At 44.5% G+C, this 12,840-nt stretch overlaps 1 protein-coding gene across 2 annotated transcripts; it reads left to right on the forward strand.

The window, feature by feature from the left end:
• The first annotated feature begins 1,238 nt into the window (after window positions 1-1,238).
• Window positions 1,239-12,165, forward strand: cdk12 (cyclin dependent kinase 12). Of its 2 annotated transcripts, none has more exons than XM_079178373.1 (13): window positions 1,239-3,146; window positions 4,248-4,937; window positions 5,438-5,617; window positions 5,709-5,848; window positions 5,977-6,147; window positions 7,126-7,315; window positions 8,288-8,344; window positions 8,617-8,718; window positions 9,582-9,659; window positions 9,784-9,900; window positions 9,990-10,121; window positions 10,361-10,593; window positions 10,910-12,165. In XM_079178373.1, the coding sequence occupies exons 1-13, from the start codon at window positions 1,960-1,962 to the stop codon at window positions 11,353-11,355; spliced, it is 3,723 nt and encodes a 1,240-aa protein (XP_079034499.1). In that variant the 5' UTR covers window positions 1,239-1,959; the 3' UTR covers window positions 11,356-12,165. The 2 variants fall into 2 exon arrangements, with proteins under 2 accessions (XP_079034499.1, XP_079034500.1); XM_079178374.1 differs by having other exon boundaries at window positions 10,361-10,581.
• The last annotated feature ends 675 nt before the right edge of the window (window positions 12,166-12,840 follow it).

The raw sequence follows: 12,840 nt of genomic DNA on the forward strand, positions 1-12,840 counted from the left end.
AGTATGCAATATATGTTTCATTACACACTGATTTTATTTCCATGTATTTATGGTGCTGAACTGACAGCAGACTCTTGCTATTGTAATCTATCCTACAGTATTTAAATGTTGTCACCTTATGTATGTATTTATTTGCATTTAGAGTCATAAAGATGAGTTTCCCACTAGCCTGCAGCTACTTGGTAAGTTCAAAGCAGTGAGATGCCATGCTTGGTTTTTGCCCCTTTAATATAAGGCCCAGCTAAAACAGCACAAATCCAGAAGAACAGGTGTGGGAAGTTTGACTCCAGTTATGATTCTTATCAACTTGACTAACTTTATAAAGCTCACTTAATGAAGTACTCAGAAAACACAAATTAGCTTGCTTTATATTGTATATTCCTTGTTCAACGAATCTTAACATATTGTTTACAAAAACAACTTGAACTCCTTGTGACTGGAGACCAACATGAACAGATGCTTTTGTCACACAATCCTTTGTTGAATAGGCACAATACCAAATAGCCTCATACAATGCCACACATTTTCCACTCTATAAAACTCTACAATTCGTCTACCTCGAGCAGAGTGATGGATGGCATAGACATATGGTGCTGAAGTGGCTCCAACTGCCTTTTCAGCTGCTTGGATTTGCACATATCAACCTGTTTGTATTTATGATGCTTGGGCAACTGTAAATGTACTGTGTACTGTGTTTACATTTGTGGCATTCTGTGCATTTTTTTTTTGTTACACCCTATTGATAATCTTTATTGATTATAGTGTTTATTTACACTTTATTGCACATTACCACTTTGTACTGTAACTCCTGCACAACACTTTTCCTCCAACAATATTCCTAAACAAATGATCAATAAGCACAGATGACACAGATGCTTGGAGCTGTCAGGGCCCCAGGACAGTTGCCCATTTTGCCTGTTGGTAATCCAGCTTTGCCATGTTTAAAATGTGAAACCCACCATGATCCTGATACTTCCATCTCCCGTGGGTCCAACGCCGTGTGTTCTCTCATTTCAAATGAAAATCCGGTAATACTTCAATGTTGTTCTGTATTTTCTATTTTTTTTTGCCGTTGCTGGCGCGGGACCACGAGTACAGGAGGCGGGCTATGTGTTGTCATAGGTCGTTGCTATGATACGACAAAGATTGACAGTGTTCCGGTTTCCGGTTCATTCTGCTGTGCGAAGTTGCTAGTCACAGGAGCCACAATGGCGTTTGTAGTCTCCTTCAGATAGGGCTGTGGATGATATTAAATCCACTAGCATCGCCCTAAATATAGGCCTGGTTGATTCCCAGAGCCATTGATAATAAACTGGAACATCTACTGCACACGAAAATACTATGATTTCTAATCAATATTGACTTTATAGGGGATAAAACTTACATTAAAGGGAACATGTAAACAGTACCAACCGGGTCAAGTTTTCATTTTGTTCGAGAAACGAGCGTCTTCTAATGAAGGCATTTGCTTGTTTCTGAATGCTAAGATCGTAATTTTGTGGAATAAAAGCACCTTTACTTAACTTGGCACTGGACAAGGACACCTTTCACAAAGGGACTTTTTCTTTTTTTACGAGTCAGCTCGCTAACCGCCGAGCATTAGCTAGCGGTGCTAGCTAAATTGAGACTGAGACGACACCACAATGCTCCGATGTTCGGTTGGGATCTTTTTCAGTCACTGACTAATTCACAGTACATACTCTACAGTACCGGACAACCACCCTGGCGTTTTTCTGCGTTGTCGAACTATGTTGGCGATCTCAATGGAATGAATCGGCGTTGAGGAGGACTGGACGTGAGCGGCCTGGTGTGTTGATTTTGTTTATTTGTTTGCTGTTTATGCTTAGTAACTTAACACTTTTGTTGGGGATTTGGAAGAGCTCTACTGTTCCCCTGTGAATGAATTGCCTGGACCACCGAGGCCCAGTCGCAGCCGAGGTACCGACGCCGGCGTGAGGGATGCCTGGGTCGGACCGACACCATGGGACCAAGAGGAAGCCGGAATCTAGCAATGTGCTACACCAGACCCAGGCCTCGACCCATACCTCTGCGGGAGACAAGACGAGCAAGGACGGCAAGGTGCAGTTAAAATCTGCAATGTCCTCTTCCAAACGCAAACGGCATAAATCAACCAAACATAATCGGGAATTGTCGGCGGCACCTGGACCCGACAATTATACCCTCGGCGATACGGCGCCACCTGGTGTCCACACGGTGAAGCCTCTGGTGGAGTACGATGATATCAGCTCCGACTCGGACACTTTTTCAGACCCACCGTCCTCAAGGCCCTCTGAGAGGGGGGGCGTGGACCGACTGGAGCCCTCACCAGACTACGAAGGGGACGACGTCGGCTTAGAGCCCGACGGTAGAGAGAACAGTGGCCACAGACACTGCCGAAAAAAGTCCAAGGACCCGAATAAAGTTAGAGACTCTGGGAATGGAGAACGTGGGTGCAAGAAAAAGAATAGCAAAGACCGCGAGAAGGGGAGTGCTGGAAAGAGCAAGGAGAAGGCTGCTGCTGCGTCCTCAGGCCCCTCATCAGGCCCCTCATCCAAACGCCAGATCCAGCCAGACGGTGACTCTAAACGTGGGGAGCTGATGCTCTCCACCCAGGTACAGCCTGTAGCCAGTGTAGGTAGCACTACCTCCTCCACGTCCTCATCTCGCAGCAAGGAGAGCAGCCGCTCAGGGAAGTCTCGCAAAGAAAAGCAACAACGGAGAGAGGGCCGAGGGGAGGGCAGCCGCAGCTCCTCCCAGAGGAACCGAGCAGACAGAAGCCACCGCAAGTCCTCCAAGAGCCACAAGGCGAGCCCCAAGGGCAAGGCTGCGGTTAGGGGAAGCCCTCGCAGGAAGGGCACCAGCTCTGCTCTCTCGCCCAGTCCCAGAAGAGGGGCTGGCAGCGAGAGTCCACAAGGCAGTGGGTATGGGCAGCAGGGGGATGACAGCTACTCCAGACGGAGGGTGGCCCAGCAGAGCCCCAATCCTTACGGGGATATGTCCCGCCGCAGTAGGCAGAGATCAGACAGCCCGTACGGCAGCAGACACAGGTCTTCAAGCTATGAGAGGGACAGCAGCCCCTACTCAAGGAGACGCTCCAACAGCCCCTATGGCGCCCGCAGGTCCTCCAGCACCAGCCCCGTGTCACGGTGAGTATATGATGCAAGGACAGCTTTATAATCGTGGGGAATATTTCTGTAGTTTACACTGAGACACGCATGTTGATGGAGTACGTGTAGAATATCAGACGCCATTAGCTGTGTGTCATGGTACAAAAGGCCAATTTACCCATTGAGCCATATTTAGTAGTATTTTTACATAGTGACACACTTCTTGACGTTTTATTATCAAAGATACTACTTATTGGGCTGTTTAAACAAGCAGAAGCAACCTGCATTGTAAGTTTAAAGTCAGGCAGGCTGCTTGAACTTGCAGAGGCCTTCTCACAGTGTCAAGACAGGCAGGTGTTAAAACAGAGCTATGGCGACTAGGAGAAGGTTGGGGCACAGCACCCCTGGTCTGTGCCTTTACTGTAATCATCAGAGACTTTTACATTTAGATTTAAGCCACTGTTCTCTTGCAAAGGCAAAGTAAAGGCAACTTCAAAAAAATGGCACCTGCTGGTGAGAATACATTTTTTCATATTGTAAATAAATAATAAGAATCCGTTAGTGTATAATACCATGGTCATACTTTTTCCACATCATAAAAAGCCAGTCATGATTTCCACATTTGGTTGAAGTATAGCTGCACTGTGTGAGCTAAAATTTAAGTGCACTTTGGACAGATTATAATTTGTACTAGCAGAATAATGGAGCCCTAAGAAGTCTGGCAATGTTTTTAAAAATTCATAGTTTCTTAACTACTTTCTCTGGTTATTCAAACATTTCCAGTGGCATCTGTCTGTGACTGGAATGGAGTCAAATCAAACGTTAACTAGCACATTACACAAGGAACAAGCTGTATTGCTTCAGACTTTATCTAAGTTTAGGATCCAACCTTTACTTCGGTTTTGACAGAAACGGTTGTTTTGGCATTTTTTGCCTATATAAACTTTTGTTACATCCCATATCAAAAGGTCTCATGGGTTCATTTTCATTATGTTTGATCAACAGCCATTTTATCTAGTCTGGTGGGTAGTGAGTTTACTTCCACTCTGTTCCTTTTTTAGAAAGTGTTCAAAAGAATGCAACATGTTGTATGATATTCTCTGACTACAGGAAGATAAAAAATGTATTTCTTTAATATAGCCGCTCTGGCCGCTCCAGGAGTCGTTCCCCTCTGCACTACTCGTCTTCTCGTCGCTCCGCCTCCCGTTCCCGTAGCAAGAGGCATACTTCCTCTGTTGCAGCGGGGGCCAGCTCCCACAGCAGCCGACCGACGAGCCGCTCCCCTCCCTCCTCCCGTCTGCCACTTAACTCCAGCCTGGGAGCAGAGCTGAGCCGCAGGAAGAAGGAACGGCAGGCTGCTGAGGCGGCTGCCCGTGCTAGTGGTGGTGCTTCTACTCCTCCTCCTCCGCCGGCACCGCCACGTAAATCTGCAGGCTCCTCCTCCTTGCGGCCTACTAAAGCCGCGGCTCCCCAGCCAGAAAGAGACTCGGCAGCAGCAGAACCTCTGCCCCCACCACCTGTGCCGTTACCCCAGAATACCCCCGGTGGTGAAGATCCGGTTACTGCACCTCTACCTTCCTCTTCCGTCTCCTCTCCTGCACCTCCTCAGCCCTCTCCTCCTGTGCCACCCGCTCCCGCCACCCAGATTCCACCACTGCCACCTCAGGCAGAAGCAACTATCCAGCCTCCTACACCCTCAACCGCATCCCAGGCCGCATCGCCAGCACCGGTTCCTACACGCAGCCCTATCCGCCAGATCCCGCTCCACAAGACGTCGACTCTCCCTCTCCTGCCTTTACCACCCGCACTGCTGGGAAACGCTCAGGACAGGTGAGTACCAACCAGGGATACAGACCAACAGAATGTGTCACACTGGACACTAACAGGGTTGGAAATTAGCACCAGCCACCAGCCAAAAGGATCCAGGAAGTTTTGAAATCCACCAGCCACAGTGGCAGTACATAAAAAAGTTAATTTACAGCACTGGTCTTGATGCGTCGTCATCTCTTATACGGAGGTCACATTTTGTACAACTTTCATCGGTGCTCTTAAAATATAGTCCACAGAACAAGCATCATAATACACCGCTGAAGTCCCCACTTTTCTCTTTTGTTTTTATTCCATCATTATCATCACTCACGTCAATTAAGAGTAAGACAATGCTTTAGATATAACTTGCGAAATATTTGTATTATTTCTGCCTCCTTTAGGTGTTAGTTTATTATAAGTGTCATACTACAAACAATTAAGTACATATTGAATATTTGCTTCTCCTGTCTCTTTAATCAGTTATACGTTTCTCTAAATGTCTTTGTATTTTGCACCATCAGTCCAAAGAAGTCCACCCCTCCTCAGAGGCCATCCAGGAAGGAGAAGGAAGTCCGCAGCCGGCCATCGCTCATCGACCTTCCTTTACCGCCCACCCTTTCTGGAGGTGACTCGTCACCCCCACAGTTCCCCATCCACCAGGCCCCACCGCTACCCCAGGCAGTCCTCAAGAAGAGACCAAAGTCAGTTTCTGTTATTACTCAACCACTTCCAGTCTTCCTCTCCTGAATCCCACATTGAGTACAATCTCATTTTGTTTTTGTTGCTTTGCAGGATTTGCTGCCCGCGCTATGGTGAGCGCAAACATACCCAGAGCGACTGGGGCAAACGCTGTGTAGATAAGTTTGATATAATTGGCATCATAGGGGAAGGCACCTACGGCCAAGTGTACAAGGCCAAGGACAAAGACACTGGTACGGGAACATTATCTGCACTTAAGTCACTGTAGTAGTCATGTGTTTTATGTTAAAACAAGCAGAGACGGAATTCACATTGACTGCTTTTTCTAAATACTGTTTTTTTAAAATTTTGAACATGACAGGTGAGCTGGTGGCTTTGAAGAAAGTGCGTTTGGACAATGAAAAGGAGGGTTTCCCCATCACAGCCATTAGAGAGATCAAGATCTTGCGGCAGCTCAAGCATCGCAGTGTTGTCAACATGAAGGAGATAGTCACTGACAAGCAGGATGCACTTGACTTTAAAAAGGACAGAGGTAAGCGGCTTAGATATTATCTGCCAGGACTGGGTAAATGGAAAAATAACAGTGCTACTCGACTGCTGTGACTGACGGGAACATTCCCACATGTTGCTGTAATCAGTGTCACAGCTGTGAACTGTAGCATGTCCGAAAGAAGGGCCATCATGGTGTGGATTTTCTCCCACCACTGTTTTGTACATTGCTCAGGGCTGCAGTGATAATCACAGGATAAATGATAACAATGAAAATACATTTATTATGTAAAATACAGAACTGTGAGAATACCATGTGTTTTAAAAACCACATACTTATTTGATGCAAAACCACGACAGTGTCCAAAAGACAAATGACTACATATATTAGTAATTTAGATGCTGTAAGTTTAAACTCAAACTCTTAAATTCATCTGCAGTTAAAAGTATCAAATCATAGACGATCTAATCTTAATAGATTGGGAATCAGATCATCTTTAAATCACAGTGTATCAGGCCGTAGACCTTAAATATTTAGTTATCTAGTATAGTAGTATGACGAAGTTTTAAATATGCATGGAAAATAGTCTTTGTTATTCAACTCGCATACAATACACATCTTATCTTCAAAAAAAGCCAAACTAGGCCTGATATAATCACTACAGTTGGTTTGGTTATTTGGCAGCAGATGAAGTTCATGTGGTGGTGATTCACATTAGCGAGTTTCCTCCCACATGGAGCAGTGCTGGTTAATACGTTGACATATATACATGACATTGTACTGTAGCTGGCTTTGCAGTTATGACAAAGCACAATAGTTGCACAGTTTGAGTAGAATACTCGCTGTAGAGCATTCTCACTTACTGAGGAGCAGAATTGAAGCTAGGTTAAATTATATGAGCTGATCAAAGTACATAGCAAACCTCTCTTTCACAGGCCCAATGCTCTAACCTTGAGACTTGGGGTTCCTGAGTGTATGTTGTGTTTCTGGTTTCTAAATACATCTTCCCTCTGTATTTAGGTGCTTTTTACCTGGTGTTTGAGTACATGGACCACGACCTGATGGGCCTGCTGGAGTCGGGCCTGGTCCAGTTCTCCCATGAGCACGTCCGCAGCTTCATGCGCCAGCTGATGGAGGGTCTGGACTACTGCCACAAGAACAACTTCCTGCACAGAGACATCAAATGCTCCAACATACTGCTCAACAACAGGTAAAGAGCAGTAGAAGAAGAAGAAGTGTCCTTTATGTAGAGTGTTGGTTTTTGGTTCATTTGAAGTAGCAGCTAGGATTCAGTTGATTAGCAGTAAAAGCTGTTTCAGGTGAATTTTCATGCTTCAGTATGGCCTACAGGTTTTTCAGTCTACTTTGTATTCGTCTGTGTTTGTTTAACTAACCTGATCCCCTTTTGTAAACAATATCAGCTATAATATAGCACCATACACAACAGCAACTTGGAAACATTCCTGCCGATGATTTAAATGCAGCTGTACTCTGTAAATACTCTGAACTCAAAGACCAAAAGCAGTCAAACTTTAATGATCGGAATGCAAGCATTTCAAAGTGTGTCAGCAGCAAAGCTAATTACTTTGCGACTAACTGGCGCTGCAAATTACAGCAATGAAAGGAGTACAGCAACGTCTGACATATGCTTGCTCAGTACAGAACTGCATCCAATCTAAAAAACATTTCGGGATGCAAGGGGAAGCGAAACAAGCTGCAATAGCTAAGATGCTAATAAAAAGTAGCTGAATTGTGGGTTGTGCTGTGAAATGGAGCACTTAAGAGACACACTGCAGTTTGCTCTCACTCACTGCCCTGCTGCTATACAACTGGCTGAAAATAGATCCGTTTAGTTTGAGTTTGAACACTCCCTCACTTTACCTTCTCAAAGTGCAGCATGTATTTTTCCATCAGTTACAATGTTGGTGAACTAATTCTTGTATCAGTATTTAACCTGAATCACACAAAAGAGGGGACAAAAGGATTTGGATATTTCCAGCAATAGCAAGTTTCATAATTTTGTTTTGTTTAAATGCAAACCAGTTATGAAAACGACCTGCCTGGCTCAGGCAGATGAGCTGAGTTGTATTTGGTGTCTCAGGGTCGGTTACTGTCTCAGTCATTTATAGTTGTCAGGGCGTTGTTAGTGCTGCTGCTGATCTCTTTATGTTTCTTTGTTCAGAGGTCAAATCAAACTGGCTGACTTTGGTTTGGCTCGGCTTTACAGTTCAGAGGAAAGGTAAGACACGAGTGTTTGTCATCTAAATGTATGCAATATATGGGGACCTCATCTGCTTGCTTGTGTAATTTAAGTACATGATTAAATGTGTCAATGGTGATTGAAGCAGTAATAAAACCTCACTGTGAGCATGGATTCCCTTCTTAATTTACAATGACTCTCTGTCACAGTTGTCCTTCAGTTGGATCCCCGTTAGTGAAAGCTGAAATGTTTGTTTGCTCTATGAAAGTGCACCGGGTCTCATTGTCCCCTCTCTTCCCCCCCCCCCCCAGTCGGCCGTACACTAATAAAGTAATCACACTATGGTATCGCCCCCCTGAACTCCTGCTGGGAGAGGAGAGATACTCTCCAGCCATTGATGTATGGAGCTGTGGGTGAGTATGACCTTTGTCATGATAGCACATCACTCATTCACACTCACTTAATTTCCTCTGTCACATACTCACTCCATTATATAATGTAGTGTAGGCTTCATGAACCCGTGTACATTTGGGCTAATGTTTTGTTGGGTGATGCAACCTCTCTTTAATATTGGTCTAGTTGCTTTAACCCTTCACCATTTTTGGAAAATAAGCACTAAATCATGACATTTTCATCTCTCTATCACTAAATCTTTCTAAAAACAATACATGAGAAAAAAAGCTGCATTGTGTTTTTAAAAAGGTTATTTTTTTGCCAGTGTGCACGTCTTCCTACTCAGTATCCTCTTGGTAGGTGAAAGCCTCCCACTCGCCATGGTACACTGATACCGTAGTTTATATATTTGAGTTTTTATGGATGTATTTTTTCTGCCATGTGAACTAGACTAGAGGTTTGCAGCACACTAAGTAACTTTCTAATCCTGAAGCACCTTGGGCACTGAGAGGCAAATTGTCTCAATCATTAATTTTTACTTGATTTATTTTTCCCCTGTGTGCTCTGCTGTCAAATTTGAACTTGAATTAAAGCCGAAGACTATTTTATGCAAATTGTTTGTAATTTAAACAGTATGTAAAATAAAAACATTAACTCTGAACCAGCAATACATTTCCATACAACTTCTTCACTCTTTTTGTATTTCTATGCACTGCTTTGTCTTTGAGGGAAAGACTTTCTTCTATAAGATGTGCAGGATTGGAAATGTATTTACACAATCACCCTGTCTGTTTGGTATTCACACATTAAAACAGTTTATTAAACTTAGTTTCAGCTTGGTGAGTGGTAGTGTATCATTTTGTGCCATTCTGTCATGGCTCAGGTGTATTCTGGGAGAGCTCTTTACCAAGAAGCCCATCTTCCAGGCTAACCAGGAGCTTCTACAGCTGGAGCTCATCAGGTAGGATGCCCTCTCCTGAGCACAGCACCTTAAGTAATAACTTCTGCTGCAACCTCTACACCCCAATGTCTCTGTTTCTTCATCTCTGAGCCCATCTTTGCCTTTCTCTTGTCCTTTCCCTCAGCCGTCTGTGCGGGAGCCCCTGTCCTGCAGCCTGGCCTGACGTCATTAAACTTCCCCTCTTCAACACCATGAAACCCAAGAAGCAGTACAGACGGCGGCTGCGGGAGGAGTTTGCCTTGTACGTAGCCATGCTGAGCTTCCCCAAAGTAGCTGAGATCAACCCTTCGTCTGTTTCTACAGTTGAAAAATCTTTCCCCTTCTGCACAGTTTACCTTCTGCTGCCTTGGACTTGCTGGACCGAATGCTGACCCTCGACCCTGCGCGGCGCTGCTCATCGGAGCACGCTCTCAACAGTGACTTTCTGAGTAACGTTGAGCCCAGCAAGATGCCGCCGCCAGAGTCAGTAGCCCCATGGCCTCCGATTCCACTTTTCATGTATATAGTACCAGATATATATAGTAATGTTTTGGTTTTTTTAATTGTAAGAGCTAGTGAAAAGGCACACGTAATACTTTTCGTTGTTTAAACATCTCATTCAGTTCTTTAATTCTATTTGATTGATTACAGATTTGGAATTCATGGTTGTTCTCTAATAATTTCCTTTTCTTCGCGTGTCTGTCTCTCGACTGCGACTCCAGTCTTCCTCACCACCAGGACTGCCACGAGCTGTGGAGTAAGAAGCGGCGACGTGCACGTCAGAGCGGGGTGTCCGAGGAAGTGCCTGTGCCCAAAGTGCCCCGCAAGGATGCGACAGGGACCTCCAGCGGAGAGAACAGCCGGCCCCAAACACAAACCCAAAGCCCGGCTGTAGTCCCACCGCCTCCACCAGGAAAACCTCCCTCCTCAGCCAACTTAGAGAGTGAGTTGTCAGGTAACGACTGCCTCTCAAGACTATTAGCAGAAACACACATGGACATAAGATGTGCCAAAAATGCAAACTGGGAAAATCTGCAGATTTTGGTAACATTGATGGAATGATAACCCAACTTTGGGAGCGCCCGTACTTGTCCTTGTTTTATGATTCTTATTATTACTGTACTTATTTATTAATGTAGTAGGCTGGCATACTGTTGCACTGCTTGGAAGAGAAGTAATTTTGAATAATTCAGAAGAAATGTTTATGCATCTTTTTGTTTGTTGGTATTGCGTTGTCATAGTTTGAATCGTTGTTGCGTGAATGTGTTCAGGCCTGGGAGTTGCTGCAGAGCAGTTGAACCAGACAGAGCTGGCAGTCCTGCTTAACCTCCTCCAGGGACAGACGGACCTCAGCCTGCCCCAGGTGGCTCAGCTTCTCAACCTCTCCAAACCAGAGACACTCAGCCAGTCGTTGTCTGCCCTCAGTGAAGCCTCTGACCACCAGGGGGCTCCAGAGGACCAGGCCCAGTCTGCAGCCAGGTCCCAGCCCCCAGAACCGCCTCCCGAACCCCAGGAACTCTCGCCGCCATCCGGAGAGCCGCCACTCAGCCAGGAAGACCAGGCCAACCTGCTGGCTCTCATTTTGGGCCACATCATTAAGCCACAAACCGAGGAGCAAGGCGACGAGAGCAATGGCGTCCAATCAGAGGAGGCACTAATGCGCGGTTCGTCTGCCTCTACTACTGATCGCAAGGGCAAGTCCAGGTTTAGTCTCTAGAGGGTGAAAAAAAAGGGGGAACCAAGGTCAGTTGAAAATCACCAGGGACAGCAAGAATGAGGAGAGCAGGGCAGAGAACAAATAGAAGCTAACTGAGTTTTGTTATTCAAAATTCCTGTATACTCTTATCATATTCATTTCACTTTAGACTACCTGATGAAATCTACAAAGTGATCAATTAACCAAATGAATTGGGTCATTAGTCGTGTCATGCATCCCCCACCCCTTCCTTTATCCCTGACATTCTTCACACGCTCGCCACTGTCCCCCTCCTCCCCCCACCTCGCATATTGAAAAATGCAGTACCTCGCCAAATGTCACTCAAGCGTTTGTCGTCATATGACCCTGGTAACCAGGCAAAGGTTTGGTGCACATGGTCGACTCTCACTGGTGTACTCAATAAACTGGGAGAAAGTTTAGTTTTATTCATTTGAGTGAAAAGAAAGGTTCACACTGTGTTGTTCCTTCCACGTTTCTTCCACTTCCTTGTTTCTTTTTCATAGTCTTTGTTTCTGTATCTTTCCCATCTCCACTCATGCTCTCACTTCATTTTCATTATATAGCAGGTGTCATGGATTCTTCACATGAGGCGATGTTGCTTTAAACAGTCTGTAATGTCCGCCTTTTTATGAAGAACGTCTAATAAATTATCAAGTGAAAATAAATGTTTTGAGTCTTTAGACCTCACCTGCATGTGTTTCTTTTAACTTTGGTTTGTCACACTTTTTTGTTTTGTTTCAAACTGTTCACTCTGACTCAGATATTAATTAAAAATGTGATTAGCAAGTTGAATAAAACTATTGACTATGCTGCTGACACTGGAATGGTAACAGTCCTGTTTTCTTCTGGTTATTTCTCCTGTCGAGGCGTCTGAAGCCCTTGCCACCTTGGTTTGCCTTGCACTGCTGTATATTGGAAAAGAATGAGACTAACCTGGTTTAGTAATCTTGTCCTGACCTTTATAATACTTAGAATTCCTCTACATAAGTCACCCTTTCTGTTCATCCAGCTGTACATGCCCTTCCTAATGTTTTCTCATCTAGTTACCACATTTTCCCCCTTTTTTTTTGAAGGTTGTTGGTTGGAGGAAAAACAAGACCAACTGCATCTGTTTTGCATACATTAATGCAATTCTTTTTAAAACCCATATAGTGAATACAGTCAATGTTAAACTGTGTTTAATACACATGATTTAATGGTGATGATTCATGTTAAAATTAAACTTATTTTCAATTTTCAACATTGAGATTTAATATATCTGAATAGCTGCAGGCCTGTAGATCTTTTCTTTTTTTTTTGTAGGCCAACTTTGTATTCAGGTCAGAATAGTTTTAGTATCTATTGCACCGTATCTAAACAGTGTCCATAACAAAGTTAACTTTACTGCAACAATACCGGCAGATCCGTTTTCCCTTCTAATGGTTCTGAAATGTACTTTATGTTCTAATACTTTTAGAGTGCTCTGCTCTCCCTCTTGTGGTGAAG

Source organism: Pholis gunnellus (genome assembly GCF_910591455.1).
Source record: "Pholis gunnellus genome assembly, chromosome: 17".
In the NCBI taxonomy this organism is placed as follows: domain Eukaryota; kingdom Metazoa; phylum Chordata; class Actinopteri; order Perciformes; family Pholidae; genus Pholis; species Pholis gunnellus.

What these genes read in the sequence shown, in the direction of transcription:
- cdk12 (XM_079178373.1), top strand. Translation starts at nt 1,960, where the DNA reads ATGCCTGGGTCGGACCGACACCATGGGACCAAGAGGAAGCCGGAATCT. An exon ending in AGCACCAGCCCCGTGTCACG is followed by an intron (nt 3,147 to 4,247) that starts GTGAGTATATGA and finishes TCTTTAATATAG; the next exon opens with CCGCTCTGGCCGCTCCAGGA. An exon ending in AACATACTGCTCAACAACAG is followed by an intron (nt 7,316 to 8,287) that starts GTAAAGAGCAGT and finishes TTCTTTGTTCAG; the next exon opens with AGGTCAAATCAAACTGGCTG.